The sequence below is a fragment of the Cyprinus carpio genome, chromosome A7 (assembly GCF_018340385.1).
Source record: "Cyprinus carpio isolate SPL01 chromosome A7, ASM1834038v1, whole genome shotgun sequence".
Taxonomy (NCBI): domain Eukaryota; kingdom Metazoa; phylum Chordata; class Actinopteri; order Cypriniformes; family Cyprinidae; genus Cyprinus; species Cyprinus carpio.
Window position 1 is genome coordinate 10,286,589 of NC_056578.1, and position 20,408 is coordinate 10,306,996.

At 35.6% G+C, this 20,408-nt stretch overlaps 1 protein-coding gene across 4 annotated transcripts in view; it reads left to right on the plus strand.

Annotated features, from left to right (window-relative positions):
* LOC109092612 (neuron navigator 2-like) overlaps nt 1-20,408 on the plus strand; it is a 126,924-nt gene that overhangs the window by 76,135 nt on the left and 30,381 nt on the right. For 3 of the 4 annotated variants that reach the window (XM_042759560.1, XM_042759558.1, XM_042759559.1), the window contains 7 exons: nt 183-236; nt 1,640-1,773; nt 6,974-8,117; nt 8,655-8,767; nt 9,302-9,410; nt 10,175-10,558; nt 16,363-16,485. In XM_042759560.1, coding sequence (XP_042615494.1) covers nt 183-236; nt 1,640-1,773; nt 6,974-8,117; nt 8,655-8,767; nt 9,302-9,410; nt 10,175-10,558; nt 16,363-16,485 — 2,061 coding nt within the window. Of the gene's footprint in view, nt 1-182; nt 237-1,639; nt 1,774-5,359; nt 5,492-6,973; nt 8,118-8,654; nt 8,768-9,301; nt 9,411-10,174; nt 10,559-16,362; nt 16,486-20,408 lie in introns of those variants that run through there. The other variant, XM_042759562.1, reaches the window with a different exon arrangement.

Genomic DNA, 20,408 nt, shown 5'->3' on the forward strand with positions numbered 1-20,408 from the left:
CTAATGTACATATGTTATATGGATTGTGGATTAATTTGAAGCTGTCTGTCTCTCTGTATGTGTCTTCATTCTCTTAGCTTTGTGATTGTGTGATGTTGTGTTAGTCATCACTGTCTGTGTTTGCCTGTGTCTTTCTCTTTATCTCTCTTTCTTCTCTTGTTCCTCTTGTTCTTTTGATCTAGGGATGGCTCTCAGAGTAAACTCAAGTTTTCCATTGGTCAGAAAAAGTCTTCTAGGTAGCACTCTCACTCCCGTCCTGTGCTCTCATGTATTTCCTCTCCTGTCAACCTGCTTGTCATCACCCTCCTCTTCCTCACTTATTCTCTGCATGTGATTTTGTGGTCTAATTCTACTCATGTATGTACATACATGATATCTATTTATTGTATTTAACGGATATATTGTTAGATAGAGACATCTATTATATTGATGAATAAAACCAGTTTTATTTAAAATATTGAAAAGAAAGTAAGAAAGAAAGAAAAAATACCTATCCTGGTGAACTTTTCCTTGAATTTATTTGGCCAGACAGAATATGTGGACTCTGTCAGGTGACGTTACCCAAAAACATGTCCCAGTGGAAATATCTGCTCAGTGAGCTGTGATAACCTTAAAATAACCGCTCTGTGTGATGCCCTGCTTGAGTATGAGATGAATTATTAATTGTGGTGTGTGACAGAAAGGTTGAAGTTGCAGTTTTGGTGTCAGTGAATGATGTGTTCGTGCCTTCAGTCACCAAGTGCTATAAATGCATTGCAAATGCATTTCAAATACAAGCGTATATAACGTGTTTCAGATAACTACACTAAAAATACTATGAATCACCTTATTCAAAATTCCCAGTTTGAATATTGGCTCGGTCTTTATTATTTTTGGCGACATGTGACACAATGTTGCCATCTTATGGTGGATAGTTATAATTGCAGATAAGCCTTCCACAGATATGAGATGTATTTTAGGTGAGAAGGAAAATAAAGACAGAGAAAAATATCTCTCTACCGCATACTTCTGAGAAAATGTCAAGGCCACACAATAGACAGCAATGTGATTAGCATAGGTCACTACAAATGTCTCTGTATTTTACATGACATTGACATGGCATTTACCTAGACCTGATTGTTAGGTGAGATTAGTCTTTTTGTCTGTCAATCATGAGGCCTTGAAGGCTAGGACTGATGGAGAAATGCCACATTAGAAATAAATACATTGTTGACTAAGGGTTTTTAATTGTTGCATTGCTTAGAAGCACAATATACTATTTGCTACCTACGTGGTCCTGCAGGAGGGTTTCACTACTGATGTATTGAGCAGATCCTCTGTCACTTTGTGTAAATAAAAAAGCACACTAAAACAATTTAAAGTGATTTTGCTGTTGGGGAGAGGAGATGTTTTTTTCAGTTTCATTAACTGGGAATGAATTGAACAAGTTGATTCTGAGAAATGCACAAACATTCAGGTTTTAGGCATTAAACAACCATCTAGCAACCACTCAGAATGCATTAGCAACCCTATCGCAATCCACTGGCAAGCACCAGTAACACCTGAGCACAAGTTCTGCACCGACAAGACGCACACACACATTTTCTTCAGAAAATGTATGATTCTTGCTGTTAATATTTCTGCTCTTTCGCTGTGACAGATTACCTGGCCCCACCTCGAGGATGTCCACTGCGGGCAGTGAGAGTTCCCCTCGAGGGTCCATCAGTTCAGCAGGGAATCGCCGCAGTCAGGTGTTCAGTGATAAATCCAAACCTGCAGCAGCTCAGGCCAAAGGTAAGCCCAACTTCACACTCTTTAAGGTGAAGTGACCTCTGAAACATTACTCATAATCTCATCTGAAAATGGCAGGTCAAAATTAATTTTGTGTTACAGTCGGCGCATGAATATAATACTTTCCCTCTGGCAGATTTGTACACATTTATCTCTACAGTGTCCTTCTAGTTTATATATTATCTGTGGTTTTATCGTGCAAAGAAAAAAAAAAAAGAGTAAATTTTCTGTATTATATTTATTCAAAAAATGCTGACTAGCTGCAGCCCCTGGCAATGTTTAAAGAATAAAATTAAATAATAAAAAAGATAGTCTAAGAAAAGATTCAGATGGACTGGAAGAAAACTGTGTCTCGTGTTGTAGCCATGTAGGGCAAGATTGTGATATGAATGAGGTATGTTTATGGTTTCTTTCTCTGAATTAAATGTATTTGTCATTTGTATTTTAAACAGTAATGGAGCAGTCTTCTCCATTTAAAGTAAAAGATATGGAGTTAGTCTTTATTTACTCTGTGGACTGTGTGCATGTACACATCCTATTAAAAGTTTAGGGTATGATTTTTTAAAAAGATTTTTTAAAATATTTTTATTTTATACTTTTATTCTGCAAAGATGCATTAATTGTATTAAACTGAAATTGAAGTCACAGTAAAGACATTTAGAATATGTGAAACTTTCTGTTCATCAAAGAATCCTGAAAAAAACATATGGTATAGACAAACAATAATAAGCAGCTTAACTGTTTTTAACATGGATAATAATAAGAAATGTTTCTTGAGCAGCAAATCAGCATATTAGAATAATATCTGAAGGATCATGTGACACTGAAGACTGGAAAATTTTGCTTTGTCATAACAGGAATAAATAACGTTTTAAAATGTATTCAAATATAAAACAGTTCTTTTAAATTGTACAAATATTTCACAGTATTCAAGTTTTTACTGTATTTTAGATCAAATAGATGCAATCTTAGTGAGATTTCAGAAACTTCAAAAAAAAAAAATGTTTGGAATAGTACTGTACTGTATATCCTTTTGTGCATTTACAAGAACAATGTCTAGATGTAAAATTTGGCTCTTGGTTAACATTATCCAGTAGCCCAAATGGCCTAGATGAAGTCAGCAGAAAACAAAAGTTGCAATTGGAAGTTATTGCATTTGAATCATTTTCTGGAGTAACGTGCGCTGATGAATTATGCACCATGAGATAAACCGGGTCAGTTTTGAGTTCATGTTGACTTTAAGCGATCACTGTGTTAAAATGTACCAACCACATTTCAGTGCTCTGTGACGGAGCTGTGCTGAGTTTAGAGTAGTTAATGTAGCAGTCAGTGCTGGAAATAACTGCTTATAATGACTTTGAGTGAAGCTAGTCACACAAACCCTAGCTGAGATGTTTGAAAGATGCTGCAAATGTGCCGTACGTGTGTGTGCATGGTACTTGCTTTCAAAGCGGAGTGAGCGAAGCGAAGGACATTTCTGCATTAATTGAGCTCTAATTAGTGTGTTAGAGAGACACAGAGGTTTCCACAGTGTCATGCTTTAGGCAGTTTATTATATTTTTCTGTTTTTCCACTGTATGTTGTGTACATACTCCTAAGTATTAAATTGAGTGAAGTATTTGAAAGAAAAAAAATTAAAAGCAGAAAAAAATCTTCTAATGGTGGACTTTGAGTTAATGTATTCAAACTGTATGCCCATGTATACTTTTTAAGAGTATGTTCTTGAATAATCTGACTTTTGAAGCAGTTGAAGAGTTCAGATGTTTTGGTCTTGTGTCAGTGAAAGTTAGTAAATGGTGTCAGCTGACTGATTCTCCTATAATGCATTTAGCTCTGTTATTTTGTGTGTGACCTGCTTAATGCAAAGCAGAGTGAGAATGTGAATCACAGCAAAGGAGCACAACTCTTCTGTGTGTGTGCCATCATTTTGTCACTGTTGAAACAGATACAAGCCTCATCTGAGATGACATAAGTCAAGAGAGCATTGGGAAGAGATTTATAGTTTTAAAATTTTAAAGCAGTCAAGAAAAAACTTGCCTTTTATGTGCTTTTAGAGTTTGAAATCAATTTTCTGGACCGTTAAGTAAGATTAAATTCACTGCTGTAAACAGTATTTGTATAGTTGTAATTTATGCAATTTTGTGCAGTTTTATTTTATTTTTCCATCCATCATTTACACACCATCATGTTGTTCCAAACCTTTCTTTCTTCTGTGGAACATAAGAAAAAAAAATATATATATATATTTTGAAGATTGTTGGTGACCAAACAGTTCCTATTGATTTCCATTGACTTTCATTAAAAACAACAACAGCAAAAAAAAAAATATATATATATATAAAAAATTAAAAAACAGTGGAAGTGCAATGGGAACTGAAACTGTTTTCTTATCAACATTATTCAAAATATCCTCTTATGTGTTCCTTAGATGAAAGAAGGTGATAGTAAAATGTTCATTTTTGGGTGAACTATTGCCTTATGGTCCATATTGTTTAAGTCTTTATTTACAGCAATTGCTGTATTTGTGTACTATTGGCTTATTGAAATATTAGCTTAATCAGGCATGTTTACATGATGATTACAAGATCTAAATATGACCAATAACAATTGGAATTTTTTTGTGCATGTAAACATGACTGTATTCAATAACAGAGGAAAAAAAAACTATCAAGGTGCAATATGAAACATGCATAATGAGTTTATTGGTGGGCTCTCGTGGGATGGTCATCTGAGACTAATGACAGCTGTTATTGTACCGTGGAGAAATAATCACTTAAATATGGACATTAAGAGGAACTGAGAGGGGCCACAAACCCTGAGGGGCAGTTGCCCTAGAGTTTCCTAATGATATGAGGTTTTGCGGTTCATTGTCATAGGGTCTGTTTCTGGACAGTAACTCTCTTAACTTACATCTCTATAACTAAGGTCTTTTTTTCCAAACTATCCCCTTCTTGGCCCCTCTCTTTCCTCCTATTGGAAGTCATTAGTGGTCTGACCCACTTCTCTCTGGCTGGCATGGCTAATTGGACCTTAATCACTTCCTAATTGCCGCTTTGTTTCTGTGCCGCTCATTAAATGCCAAACTGAATGAGATTGGAATGGTGTTTTTCCCTCATGTCAGAGTGTGTAATAAAATATACAGATAAAAAAATAAATAAATGCTTAACCTGAAAAATAATAAAACATTTGAGTGTGATCAGCTGATTTTTAGTCAGAATTGGCTAGTAAAACCTTTACATTCAGTCTTAACTTAAGTGCTTGCCAAAAGTTTGTAGCTGATATTTTGTCAAATAATATTTTGCTCTGTTTAAAATGACATAAATCTGAATAAACAGCGCATAAAGTATCATCTGTGAGAAACATCCGGCACTCAGTGGGACGAATCTATAGTTTTCTTTATATCTGTTCTGCTAGATCTCATTTGAAATGTGCAGCATTAGTAAATGCTCAGATGTTTTTAGAGTTTCGTTCAGAGTTTTTTGGGCACTTCAGGTCTTATTTTTTCTGGGTCTGGACCACCGGGCGACTGCCAGAGTGAGTGTGTTGAGCGTGATCTAGAGACTCAGAGGGAGGGGGCTGGACACAGGGACAGTGGGGTTTCTGTGCGAGAACTCACCAGTGTTTGCAGTTAGAGTTTTATTTGCAGTGTATATCCTGTGAGTGAACACGACTACTGAGACACTGCAGGCTGGACTGACACTTTAACAAATGGAGCTGCCAGGTGAATGAGAGACAGATAACATGCTGATTTCATTTGATTTTTGCAAACAGACTTTTTTACTGCAGTATTTTTTTATTTTTTTTTTTGTTATAATTTACACTTTTGGAATATTTTAATGTGAACAATACATGTCATTCTGCAAGGTTTGGATAAATTTACCATTTGTTTTCAAGGACTTATTTATAACTCTGTGCTAAAATGCACATCTGTATATATAATCAGTTTACACTGGCTATTTGTAGATTTTCATTCTTTATTAATATTTCAGTTTTTGTATGATTGTGTTTGTATCTTCATGTCAGTTATTTGAAGGAAGTTTTTATTGTCTATGTCACTCAGAGCACAATAGCTAAATTTGGCCTCCAGTGTATGAATGGGCATTAAAGTCTTACTCGCTGTGTTAGTGTAAACAGTTTAAAATCGATCTCAGTCGGCTGTCTGCTGCTTACTATAAGAATAGCTTTAGCTCAGGAGTAACTAGCCTTTTATGGACAGGGAGAACAGTTTCAAAACTTTCAGACTTGTTCTTCTGTTTTTCTTAGCGTTTGATTTAATCTACTTTAATTTTCACTCTTATTTGCCTTACATGTTCTTCTTCCACAACATCCAGTTGGTTTTCAGATCCGATTTTTAGGGCTGACTGTTCATCAGTGTTGTTGTTGTATCTGTTACTATAGTAATGATGTATGTGTCAGAGCAGTGCCAAGAGACTTTCTCATATATGATGTTATGTGCTCCGTAATGATGGAAAACCACATGAAATCTGATCAGACTATTTGACTCGCAAAAATAAGATTTCAGTTGGATTTCAAAACTTATCGATGTGGTGTGTCTGCAAAAATGCATGTAAGTGAAACTGAGTAAAGTTTAAGTAGTAAGATTACTAAAACTGAAATAAAAATAAAGTTAAATGGAATGTCAAAAAAGACAAAAGCACATAAAATTATAAAAGAAAACTAATACATAAACTAAAATTAATACTAAACATGGAATATAAACCATCTCTTGACCTGCCCATTTTTATAGAACAATGTTAATTATTATTATTAAATTTTTTATTTTTTGGTATATTTTGTGTTCCCTTGCTGTGTGGTTGTCATGTATTTCATATGTTATGTATTTTTTTCTTTCATTTTGCTGCCCATCTTGACCAGGTTGAATAAATGAGAAAAGAAAACAAAATGCAAAATATGAACAAATATATTAGTATATAAACTAAAATAACATTGACCATTCAAACTGAAACGCATTTCTGATTTTAAGCAGATGTAAAATCTGATTTTAATTCAATTTCAGATTTCATTTAAGTATGGTACAGATATGAATGTAGGGCGAAATTGATGATTTCACGTGTATTTTGCTGTGAACTGCTGTTAACTCCTTCTCCCACATATGCAGTCCAACTTTCTCCATGATTATTTTATCCTGTCTCTCTGATTTTCCTGTGTTTCACCGTCACCTCTCATGTCTTTTCCTCTCCAGAATCATCAGAGAATGTCACCTCACACGGCGTGACTGAGCACACTCTGTCATCCCTGGCGTCCGCCTGCACCTCTGTCAGCACCAGCACTGTGGCATCTTCATCTTCATCTTCATCTTCATCGTCAGCCATCCCCCAGCCCAACTCAAGTAGCAAACCCTGGAGAAGCAAATCTCAGAGCACCAAGCACACTGCTACCTCCACCGCTCCCTCCACGGTGCTTTCCATCAAACCAGATCCCCAAGCCAAGCAGCCCGTGCCTGCAGAGCCACCACCGAAAGCTGTGCCTCAGAAGTCCATGCTGGAAAAACTCAAACTTTTCAACAGCAAAGGTGGCTCCAAGTCATCCACACCAGCAGAGGGCGCGGTTACGCCAACAGTAGGAAAAGATGCCGGTTTGGTTTTAGAAAAAGTCAAGGCTGGCTCCAATACAGAACCCATTGAGGAAATGGATGGTAACGTTAGACCCACGAACGGATCGAGTGCTGTTACCATGACAACCAGCAGCCCAAAGATTGCACTAAAGGGCATTGCACAGCGGACACTTAGCCGGGCACTCACGGCGAAAAAAGCTTCAACTAAAGCCTTAGAGAAAGAAAAGCAAAAAGACCGAGCTAAGGAGAAAGACAAAAATGGGAAAGAGGGCTCAAAGCGTGTCCCTGCCTCCGAAAAGGTAGAGACCAAAGAGGAAGTTAAGGAGGAAGTTGTTCCCTCAAGCAGAGTTGCTCCCTCCGAGGCAGAGCCCAGGAAAGCCTCCAAGATCGCCAGCTTTATACCCAAAGGTGGCAAGGTGGGAGGTACCAAGAAAGATAGCTCCGCCCCTGTGCAAAGTGGAATTCCAAAACCAGGAAGTAAAAACTCAGGAAATGGAGCGGTAAAGAGTTCAGCGTTGCCCCTCGGTGGAAAAGACAACGAGAGGCCCCGCAGTATGCGTCTGGGCGAGGGTCTGGGACTTCATAGGGACAGCCGGCATTCCTCGTCCTCTTCCAGCCTGGCTTCCACTGAGGGGAAAGGACACCAGAGCGCCGCCCCGGTGGCCAATGGAACACAATCTACAGCCAGCAACACAGTCAGTGTGCAGCTGCCTCAACCCCAGCAGCAGTACAGCCACCCCAACACAGCCACCGTAGCACCCTTCATGTACAGGTGAGACTCTTATTGGGATTTTTAACTGGAGGATGATAAAACGGGTCAAAAACATAGCTTTAGATTGAAGGAGAGGCTCAAGCCAGATCTAGAGATCATAAGTGCTCCTGTAGCACAAGTGGTAGAGCATTGCGTTAACAAGCGCAAGGTTGGGGGTTCGATTCCCCGGGAACACATGATAGGTTAAAATTGATAGCCTGAATGCACTGTAAGTCGCTTTGGATAAAAGCGTCTTCTAAATGCATAAATTTAATTTAATTTTAATTTAATTTTAATTTAATAAGGGCACTCTCATAAACTTGTGAACGGCTCTAGTAAGTGTGGATGCGTGCTCACATGTGTATGACTCCCCGTCAGGCTCAGCTGTGAAGCGTTTGACTGGTATTTCCTCTGAAGCAGACCTGTTGCCCTGTGTTTGTTTTTCATAAAGGATTCCTTTAGTCAGGCCATGACTTCTGCTGACTAGAATGTCACAGAAAATATGTATTCATCTATATGAAGGACATCCTTTTTTATTTTTAACCCCTGTGTTTTTAGGTCTCAGAATGAGGCAGATGGAAACGCTGACACAAACCCAAGCTCTGGATGTCGTAGTGGTGACTCCAGTAGCTTCAGTAAGATCAACCAGTCTTCTACTGAGGACCTGTCAGGTAACCTGTTCAGTTCATATCTGATGAAGTCTTAAACTTTGATCTGGTAGTCTAAAGACCCTTTCCTGTTGGTAATAATAATAATAATCAATGCATATTTTTTTTTTTTACAAAATAATAAAATAAGTTGGTGTTGATGATGATTTTCTGAAGAAATTGAGGGAATTTTTTGTTCATTTGTTAGTCTCTTATACTCACCTAGGCTGCATTTATTTGATCAGAAACAGTAAAAAGTTTGTGGACAGATATATAAATTATTCATGTGATGGTAAAGCTGAATTTCAGCAGCCATCAATCAATGTTAAAAACATTAGTTAGAATTATTTGATTAATAGAAAGTTCAAAAGAAGAGCATTTATTCAAAAATGGAAATCTGTTGTAACATTATAACCTCCTTAACTGTTACTTATGATTCATTTAATGCATACTTGCTGAATAAAAGCTTTTAAAAATAAAATCTTACCCTAAACTGTTGAACAGTGTTTAAATACTGATATATGATATAAAAAGTGAAAATGAATGCCTTGTTTTCAGGTGAAGATCCAGAGACCAGACGACTGAGGACTGTCAGAAATATTGCTGACCTGCGGCAGAATTTAGAAGAGACCATGTCAAGTTTGCGGGGGACACAGATCACACACAGGTAGATGCTTCTATTTCTTACTTTTCACAGCCTGATGCAGTAGGATCACTTTAAGAAAGAAAGCAGCTTACATGGAGAAGACAGTTCTTGCGTGAACCATGAAGCCAGTTTTAACAGTGAGGAAAAAAGCATATTCCCCTAACCCTCCATCCCAATCAAACTGGCAAAGACAGGCTGCCATAAAAGGCAGTATTGTATCTTTTGAGACAGTAACAAGTAGCCACTCCTTCCTCAGCTTGACTCTTTTTACTGTAAATGACTAAATGAAGAGTCTGTCCACTGGCTCCACCATGCTCTTTCCATCTCTATTCTTAAAACCTTCTTTGTTCCTCTTTTTTGATTATTCACCTAATTGACCCAGACTGCATTGCTATGATGGCATCATGAAGTAATTGTGAACTGCTTAGTAAGTCCATTTTAGGGCAAAATAAGAGCAGTGAGACGTTTTTGTTCCCCTATGGTGTCAGGTTATTGGTAACACTTCCTCAGTACTATGAATAAAATCTTTCCTCATATTATAAGTTAAGTAAATATTGTAATTGAATACTGTTTGGTGAAAAATGCCATGGTAACTGTAGTTTCCTGGAATTAACTACACTACAACAGCCTACAAATGTTGGTATAACTTTAATAATAAAAATAACTAATACCATGGTACTTTTGCAGAAACTATAGATATGTACCGTGGTATAACTATTGATACAATGGTACATTTAAGTTTTAAAATGTCATAAGAATTTGATTTTAAATGCTCTTTCTCTCAGTACACTGGAGACCACTTTTGATGGTGGCGTTACTACTGAAATGAGCAGTCGAAGCATCCTCAGCATGGCATCTCGACCCGCGCCGCTGTCCTGGGCCAGTCGCATGGGCCAGTCCAGCCCTCGTCTACAAGCAGGAGATGCTCCCTCGGTTGGTAACAGCTATCAGTCCCGCAGCGGAGGTGTGGCGTCCGGCCAGGGCCGGTATCTGTATCGGGCTCCTCTACGGAAGCAGCTGGCAGTGCGCGGCAGCGCCCTCTGTGGCCTGGAGCTGGGAGACAGGGTGGAGGATCTGGAGCTGGCAGGTGTGGGTCTGGAAATGAGCGGCTACATGAGTGATGGAGACGTGCTGGCTAAGAACGCACGCACTGATGAGCTGACCAGCGGGTAAGTGTGGAAGATGGTTGTCACTAGTTAAGACAGATGACTAATGGGGTTTTTCAATGGCTGATAATTATGGGCGTTGTCTGAATGTAGTTTAGTGGAGATGAAAGAAAAATTAAAAGGCAGTTTAAAGGTGCGCATCATAATTTACAAAAGTGGCGATTCTTTGTTGGTCCTAGAAAAGCATTATTAACCAATTATTGTGTAACTTGTATCAAAAAAGTGCCTACAGGGAGCAGATTTGGTGTTAATATATTTCTATTAAAGGTCAATTGAGTTTACTGTAATTATGTTGTCATGTTCATAAATTTGTACATTATCATATGGCATAAAACTTGTGAAATGAATCATGCTTTCTGTGAAGACTAGAGAACTTCTCAAAGTGGATATTTGCAGTCTGGTTTTATTGCAGTGTAGCCACTAGAGGGTGATATGGTTCCCTAAATATGAATTCACATGTTCTTTTCTTAGGTCTAATGCATTTTCATATTGATATCAGTACATGACTACCAGGGTCAGAAATGAACATTTCCATTAAGGGGAACCTTTTTAACCTTTGTAATGACAGTTTTTTTTCTTTTCTTTTTTTTTTTTACCTTTTTAAATGTATTGGACAGAGTTAACCAAATTTTACATTTAGGTATTGTTTTAGTAATGTACAAATTCAGAAGAGGATATAGCATTTAAAAGTTTGGGGTCATAAGATTTTTGAAATAAGTCTTTTATAATCACCAAGGCTGTAAAAAAAAAAATAAAAGAAAAAAAAAAAACAGTAAAAACAATATTGTGACATTATTAGAATTTAAAATGTAATTTATTCCTGTGATGGCAAACCTGAATTTTTCATTACTCCAGTCTTAAGGGTCACATGATCCGTCAGAACTTCTAATATGCTGATTTGATGCTTAAGAAAAAAAAAATATTATCAATGTTGTGCAATTCAAAAGAACAGCATTGATTTTAAATATATATTTTTGTAACATTATGAATGTCATAACTTTTAATCAATTTGATGCATCCTTCCTGAATTAAATTATCAATATCTTTTAAAAAAATATTAAACTCAAACTTGAATGGTACTGTATTTTGCTAACATATCATCATATACGTAATAGTAGATTTTTTTATTTATTTTTTTGCGCTCTTAAAGGGATGGTTCAAGGAAAGTTGAAAATGATTTACTCTCCCTCGAGTTGCTCCAAACCTTTATGAATTTCTTCTGTTGAACACAAAATAAGATAATTTGAAGAATGTTGGTAACCAAACAGTTGCTGGTAGCCATTGACTTCCATAGTATTTTTTTTAATTATTATTTTAATTATTTTTATTTATTTATTTTTCCCATACTGTAGAACTGTTTGGTTACCAATATTCATCCAAAATTTTCGTTTCTGAGTGAACTACCCCTTTAAAATCTGAAACAGATTTATACTTTTTCCTCTCTGTTGCCTTTACTTCAAAGCTCAGGATAGACACTAGAGAAGGATGTAGGACTTTTGTGTGTTTTTATGGTTGTGTCAGTGTGAATCAGCATTGCCCTGATTTACTGAGTCAATTCTCACGGGTAGATTTGAATCCAATTGCATTTCAGATACACCTATGATGTCTTATGACGCAGGTGAATGCATTAAATCAATGAATACTGCCACCTTGCAGCTCTGGCCCTTCAGGCAGTAATAAAAGCATTTTTAGTGCATGTGCTCTTTCTTGTAAGTTTAAAAATTTAAGGGGCAATGAAACACAGATTTAACACCCCCTTCATGCTGAAACAAGCTCTCTGCGTACCTTGGCTGTGATAATGTGCAGTTTAAACCTCTTGTGTTATTTTCTTGTGTTATTTCCCCACAATCACAGTCTTCCTGTGTTGCTTGAACACTACAAACCGTTCTAGTGCTTCTAACATTACCAGATTATAGAGAACAGGCCAGGTGACAGGCTGCAATTACACCTGGCCTAAGCCTGACGTCTGAATGCAAAATATCACTTAGATGTTAATTAATAAACGTCCGACAAAAATCCAGGCATCAAGATCCTGTCAAATTCACTGTTTTGCTCACTTTTACTGCCTGTCTTATGGGTGCTATTGTACTTGTGACATTTTGAATGTGAAGTCCTTAACACTGACACTGAAAAAAAAAAAAAAAAAAGGATTCCCAGTGTGCTTTGATAAATGTCTCTTAAACTAAAGGGACTCCAACAATAGATGATGTCATGAGCATTGAGGGAAGTGAGATTTGTATTGCAGGGCTATATACGTAGATCTTGAAGTGCACTAACATGTTTGAACCAGATCCCTCACGAAAAGAGGCTCTCATTATTCTGGTGTTGGATCTGATTTCCCAAGTCCCAAAGTGGTTGTTTTCACAGTCCAATCAGGACTGACGAGTTAAAAGACTTGCTGTAGAAGTTCACCCCAGGCTGCATATATATATATGAACACATACCGGTTGAGCTAATATGATCTCCTTCCTCTGTGTTAATAGAGAGACAGGTTTGTCACATTACATCATGTGTATCGTGCTGAACTGAATATGCGCTTTAGTTAAAAGAGGCTTTTATTACTGACATTGTGGTTTGAGCATCTGTGAGGCTGCTGAGATTTCTGTAAAGCAAATAATCATCTGAGATGAGATGGAAATGCTGGAAATCTTGTCACTGGTTAAAGTTTGATTATAATATATAGTCTTGCATAAGCTGAGCGCATTTATAGCTTTTAGTTTGTTTGGTCTTTGTGCAGTAGTATTGGCGTTTGTTCACAAATGGTTTTGCTTTAGTAGGTCAGAAAACGCATGCAAAGACCTTGATGTTCCTCTCCAAACACAGATTATACAGTAGCTGTCAGATCATGAATACTTTATATCACCAGGTCTTGTTTACACAGAACACACACATTCAGTAGTTTTAAAGTGTAAATTCATTATCTCAAAATGCATTTTGCGGTTGTAAAAATAACCAATTAGAAGATTGTCTCAAAACTGTTTTTTTTTTTTTCATATTCAGGTTTTTGGGATTTAAAAAAAAAATCATTTTAAATTATTATTATATTTTATATAGGCTGGTGTTTTGCATTTGAATTTTATCTATTTTATTTTTTTAAAGATTTTTATTGATTGAAATAATTTTTATACCTTGATATTTCACCCACATTTCACAAGAAAAAAAAGAAAATGAATTATCTTTAGAATAGATTAAGCCTGATTTGGGATCATAGAGATTTTTTCATAGTAATTCTTCAAATGTGAATTTGAATTTGAATTCAAACTCATGTTCTTGACGTAATGTCATATATACAGTATATGTATATATATATATATATATATATATATATATATATATATAAATATATATTTCATTATCTATTTATAATAAAATATAAATATATAAAGAAATAAATAGCCATAAATGTATAATATAAAAAAATAATAATAAATGACTTAATGTACAGCCATTCTTCCTTTAAAAATAATCAGCCCTTTTACTTTTCAAATGTCAGACTCAAACACTGAATCTGTGGCGTCAATTTAGTCTTAACTCTCCTCTTAACTTTCTTTCCTGTTCCCTCTCTTTCTCATCCCCCTCTTTCTTCTCCTCATGTGCTGCCCTTTTCCCAAAACCCCTCCAGGCTCTCTTGGCCGGTCTGTTCATGGGGTGGGGGGGGGGGGGTGTTTCTGTGAGGGTGTGTGTGTGTGTTTGGGGAGGGGGGTGGTTGGTTTAACCTCCTCCCTCTTCACCAAACAGTCCAGCACACCGGCATAAACTTCAGCCGCTCACACACAGAACAGTAGAGATGCAAACAAACACATCAGAAAGTGTGTAGCTGTCAGCTATCTCACCTGTGTTTTGACAAATTGAACATCTGATGGATTTGTAACACTGAAAGGTATGTCAGTCATTGTTGTGAACTTGAATTATTGTTATCAAGGGACCATGAATGCTTTTAGAGATTGTAAAAGTTATAGATATTATATCTACGTTTGGAGGTTTAGGTCTGTTTCTGTTTTAGTGAAATCTAGGTTTTCTTAGTAGTACAAAGCTCTTGTTATTCTAATGTTTGAAGTTGGATATGATGGTATAAAAGTGCAAATGTTATGAAAATGTGTCTGGGTCATATTTCACCCCAAAATAAAATAAATAAATAAATACATACATAAAATAAATGTTTAAAAGTTTTTTTTTTTTGCATTATTTTCATGACATTATATTATATTATATTATATTATATTATATTATATTATATTATATTATATTATATTATATTATATTATATTATATTATATTATATTATATTTTGAGATTCACCCATAATCTCAGAAATATGGAGGGAAATGTGGAGGTGGTCTAAGCAGAGATGTTATTGCACCGTTTGCTGTCTGGAGGTTTTTGGCAGCATATAAAGCCACAATATTCCAGCAGCTCGTTCTCAATAAGATGTGACAGTATTTAACACAAAGAGGCACTGTACCGACTCACAACCACACACTAACACACACTACTTTGAGTGTATAGGGGGGATTTTATTCCAGTGTCCAGTGGGAACTGGAGCAGAGTGAGTGACTACGAGCAGCAAGGAATCTATTGACAGGGCAAATATTTGGAAGAATATCCAATTTTGTTTCAGTTATGTGAGTGTTTGTTTTTCTCCAAGTAGCCCTTTCACCCACCTAAATCTTACAGATGTCTGTGAATGAATGAATTGATAAAGAAATTAGTGATGTTGCTTGAGTGAAAACTGCATGCACACATCTGGTATTACTGGACAGCTGCAGTTGGCTGATGGTGTATGATGGTTATTACACATTGTTGGATGCTTTTTATGATCTGTTCAAGAATATTATGTGTATATGTTTATTGGCGATCATTTGTTCATGTATGTGTGATTATCATACTCGATTAATGTGAAGTCTTGTTTTAAAAATTGATGGATCATCTTCCTTTTTTTTTGGAGTGAGCGTGAATTATTGACCCCACTAACCTCCTAACCTCCTGCTACACACACACACACACACACACACACTTACTTCCTGTTGCCTGATTTAAACCAGTGGAGGGTTGGATGTCATGGGGGCTCTATTAGTTGAAAGACTGTTTAGTTTAGTTTTGACTGAGATGTTCATTACTAGTTCTGCAGCTGATTTTTTTTTTCTTTGAATTTTTTATTATATTATATTATATTATATTATATTATATTATATTATATTATATTATATTATATTATATTATATTATATTGTCATTTAGTGATTTGTTTTGAATTAAGGAGTGTAATATTTATTTATTTATTTATTTATTAGCAGTTAATTAATTTATTTAACATTTAATATGTTAAGGACATAATCTAGAGCATTTATTATCTATAATTATATTATATTATATTATATTATATAATATTATATATTTTAATTTAGTCATTTGTTTTGGATTAATGACTGTAGCATTTATTTATTTATTTGCAGTTAATTAATTTATTTAACAATTAATATTTCAGGGACATTATCTAGATCATTTTATTATCTATCATTATATTATATGATATTATATTATATTATATTATATTATATTATATTATATTATATTATATTATATTATATTATATTATGGTTTGGAGTTAATGACTGTAGTATTTATTTATTTATTTATTTATTCATTTTTTGCAAAATCCGTGAGACCTGTGGTTTTCATTAGTCAATGGTTATTTTGTACAGTATCTGTGAACACTTTCATTGCTTTCGAATGTTCATGTCCACTTTTCATATAACAATTTTAATTGAATGAGAAATGTTGGATCTCTGTTTGTGTGTGTTTTCTCAGGTACATGACGGATGGGGGATTGAGTCTGTATACGCGGCGATTAAACCGGATGCCGGATGGAATGGCAGTGGTACGGGAAACTCTGCAGCGTAATGCCTCCACCGGCCAGGGAGATGCTGACAGGTACCTAAAACCTCTTTCTCCTCACTCTGATCATGATCAAATCTTGTCTTCTTTACATACACAAAATGTGGAGTCACTTCTGCATTGAAATGTCATTGTTGTTCCTTTAACTGTGCAATGCTGTAGAGTGTAGTTTTATTATTTAAAAAGTGTAATAATAATATCAGCTTCTGTAGCTGATCATGTTTAACTGTTTTGTCAGAATACAGCCCTATCATCACAGCTGCATTGGTTTTGTAGGCTGCTGTAGGTCTATATTACGTTAATTGGGGGAAACCCTGTATGGAGGTGGCTCTGGTTGGTGAAGGCACGCTCCATTACAGAAAAGAAAAGAATAAAACATGTCTTCTATTGAGTTGAGCTTGCACACTCCTCTAGCTTTCAAAAGAAAGTAAGCAACTGAAATGATGGCTTGTCACCACAACCCTCTCTGTTGCAGATCTAGGTTGTAGGTTGTGGGTGTAACCCTGCAGAGTGGCTATGACTGCCCCTCTTATAATATCATGTTTAATTAGCATGTGTATTTATGTGTATTTGAGTCATTTAGCTGGCAGAGAGACAGATGTGTGCGTGAGCCGGATGAGATTCCACTCATTCATATATTACATGGCCATATTTAGTCCTTCAGCTAGAGGGAAAAGTAAGATTTAGATTGGGGAAAATATTGGAAGATTGTGTTTTAATGCTTCCTATAATTCATATATGGATAGTTTTTTTTTATAATATTATGTGGTGTTCTTTCTTTATTTGTTGTTTGTTTCTGTCTGTGTGTTTTTTGTAGACTAGATTTTTCATTCTTTTATGGAATATTGCTCATCTAGTGTTGGTAGTTTCCATCACATTGACTGCTGCCCAAACAATATCACATATTTACATTATTATAAATAAGTTTACATGCTGCTGCTAAGTCATGTACAGAATTTCATCGAATGCAGCTTAGCCAATCAAAACCATTTCTTCAGTAAGTCGTAAATGAATATGTCAATATTGTCAATATTATTATTGTTAATAGAAAGAGTTTCTCAAAACACCATTATAACTGCATAGCAACACCCTGGCAACCACATATAGTGCATCGTGCCAGCAAGTTTTGAACAGCTTTTTTTGCTGTCCAGAAATTAATAAAAATTCAATAAAACTAAAATAAAAATCAGTATTAAATCAAGGCTCCCTGGTTTTATTTTTTTCTGTTGAATGTTGTTTGTAATGCTAAAATGTAAATTAATCTAAATCTGAAAATATACTTCATATATTCATATATATCTCAAAATCTGTATTTTTCTATGTAATCTATTCAGTATTATTTAATCTATTAAATAATCAAATAATTGGTTACTGTTTATTTTTCATTTATATATATATATATATATATATATATATATATATATATATATATATATATATATATATATATACACACACACACACACACACACATATATATATATAAAAATATTTCATATTTATACCTTTTGTTTGTGCTGTACTTTTTTATAGTACTTCTTGTAGTCAGGGTGTGTAATTTAGTAATCCTCAATTTTGACATTTGACATTTGACACATGACATATTTTCTCATTCTAATAGACAAAACACAAATGCTTAAAGAGTCCGTCACATCTGATTTGAATTCCCTTCTCTGCACCAAAACAAAAGAGCTTGTCCCTATGTTGGACCATTTGCATGGATCTGTTAAAAACAAATGGTTTTGAATACGATCAAGACTGTCTTGAGACAATGACCTATTATCTTTCATATAATTGCATTTGACCATTTAACACTATATTACTGTAGCCAGTGTTTATAGTTCAGTATTCAGGGGTATGCTGGGAATGGTTACTTAGAAATTTACCCCCTGTACATATATGCACCCTTCACCCTGACTAAAGTGTGTCATGTTAGGACGAGCACATGGGGGAATTCCTCAACATCTTTCCCTTCCCTTTATAGTCCCTTGTTTTCTCCTTGTCCCCCTCAGACTCCGCACATCAGAGGAAATGAACAGCACAGTGATGAAATGATATAATATGGGTGTTTCATGCACCATAAAAAGCCTCCCTCTATTTTGGATGGTTCCCCTCCCTCCTTTTCTGAGAACAAGTCCCCTCCACTGTGCTGAGGATGATGTGGTTAACCTCCAGCCTCTAAACATCTACCACTGTCCCTGCTGCCCTCAAACTCGTCCATTACTCTTTCTCTCTCTCTGTTTCTCTCTTTCAGCCAGATCTATGTTATCTTCCCCTTTTTGTTCTGCATCCCGATCATCCTTCCTTCTTTCCAACACCCGTTTACCACACACCACATTAATGTGTTTGCTTCCTTTGCTCAGTGCAGAGCAGACTGTTTAATCACAAGAGCTTCTTTATGAATGCAATATCAGAAGTTCCTGTTTTTCCCAGTCTATAATATTGGAAAGACAGCTTTGATATGGCACAAATGTTTTGGATGTTAAAGCAATCAGGGCCCATTTTGACTTGACTTTTTTACATTTTCTACACATTCATAGCACTTTATGTATATTTTCCACTTGTAATGCTAATCAAGATTTTTTTGCACCAAAAAGAAAATGATGACAGAATTTTTATTTTTGGGTTAACTATCTCTTTTTATAGTTAACTAAAACCATTAAAAATAATTTTTGGTTATTGAAATAAAGCTGTGATAATACAAATTTTGAATTTTTTTTGTTTAACTGTTTTGTAATGTTTTTGTTAATTTATAAAAAAAATTGTTTTATCATTTTTGTAAACTATGTTAGATATGTTAAGTTTAAGTACTAAAACTGAAACAAAAAATAAAGTTATATAGAATTATATAGAATTTAGGACAAAAACTCAATAAAATTACTAAAACATAAATTGAAATGAAAGCTAAAAATAAAAAATAAAAGCTAATTCCAAACATGAATAATTACTATAATAGTATAATGCTATCATATTTAGGTTGGTACCCCAGAGCGAATAAAAATCTGTTTTCCAGGCTTCATATGGAGTTGATAAATAATGACATCAGTTAATCAGACGAGTCATTTTTCTTTTGTTTGTTTGTTTGATTCTTAGAAGAGACACTTTTACCACATGATACTCTTCAGGATGAGATGATATTATTTACAGCTCATATAATTAACCATGAATCATCATGTTGTCTTCTAGTGTCCTAATGAGGGGAAAACATTTCAAAAGTCCCTGGGGTGTCCTGCTTTAAATAACACTTCTTCTGGCAGGAGTGTAGATAAAAGGGAGAGAGATAGCATTAGAGAGGCCCTGGGAACGACACAGCCGTGTTCTCCACCACATGTTTGAGAGTAAGAGGTTTAAGGTCAAAGCACTTCAGATGACCCCGTTCTGAACTACGGACAGGCATTCAAACAGCAGTGACCAGCCAAAGACCCTCAGCCAGGTGTGAACTGTAGTGAACACTTCTCAGGCTGTGAGAAGACTTGACGTATAGGACAAAAAGAGAGTTGGTATAAAGAGGCAAAGATGGCTTGCATTTTCCCGAGTAGGTGCAGTGGATCACTGATAGGGATCTGTGTGCTTGTGATCGTCTTGTGCAATGTTGTAGATCCTTCTTCCCTTAGTTTGTGCAGACCCTTCTTCCCTCCAACCGTCAGTCTGATCTGTCTGCAGCACACCTGTGCAGCCAAGAGACACCTGGGAGTAAGGGCCTCCCATCTCTCTCATCTGCATGTGGGTGTCCTGGACTGTTTTCAACTGTAAAGACTCGCATTTCTGGGACCTCTAATATATTGGTGATACACTGAGACTTAAAACGATAGCTCCAGTTGGAAGTTTGGATACACATAATTACAGTTTTTCCCATTTTAGAATAATATAAATAAAGGAAGTGTGTACTTTTATAAAGTCTAGAACTTTTTTAGTTTTTGTCATATAAATTGATTGATTTCTTTATTTTTTGATACACT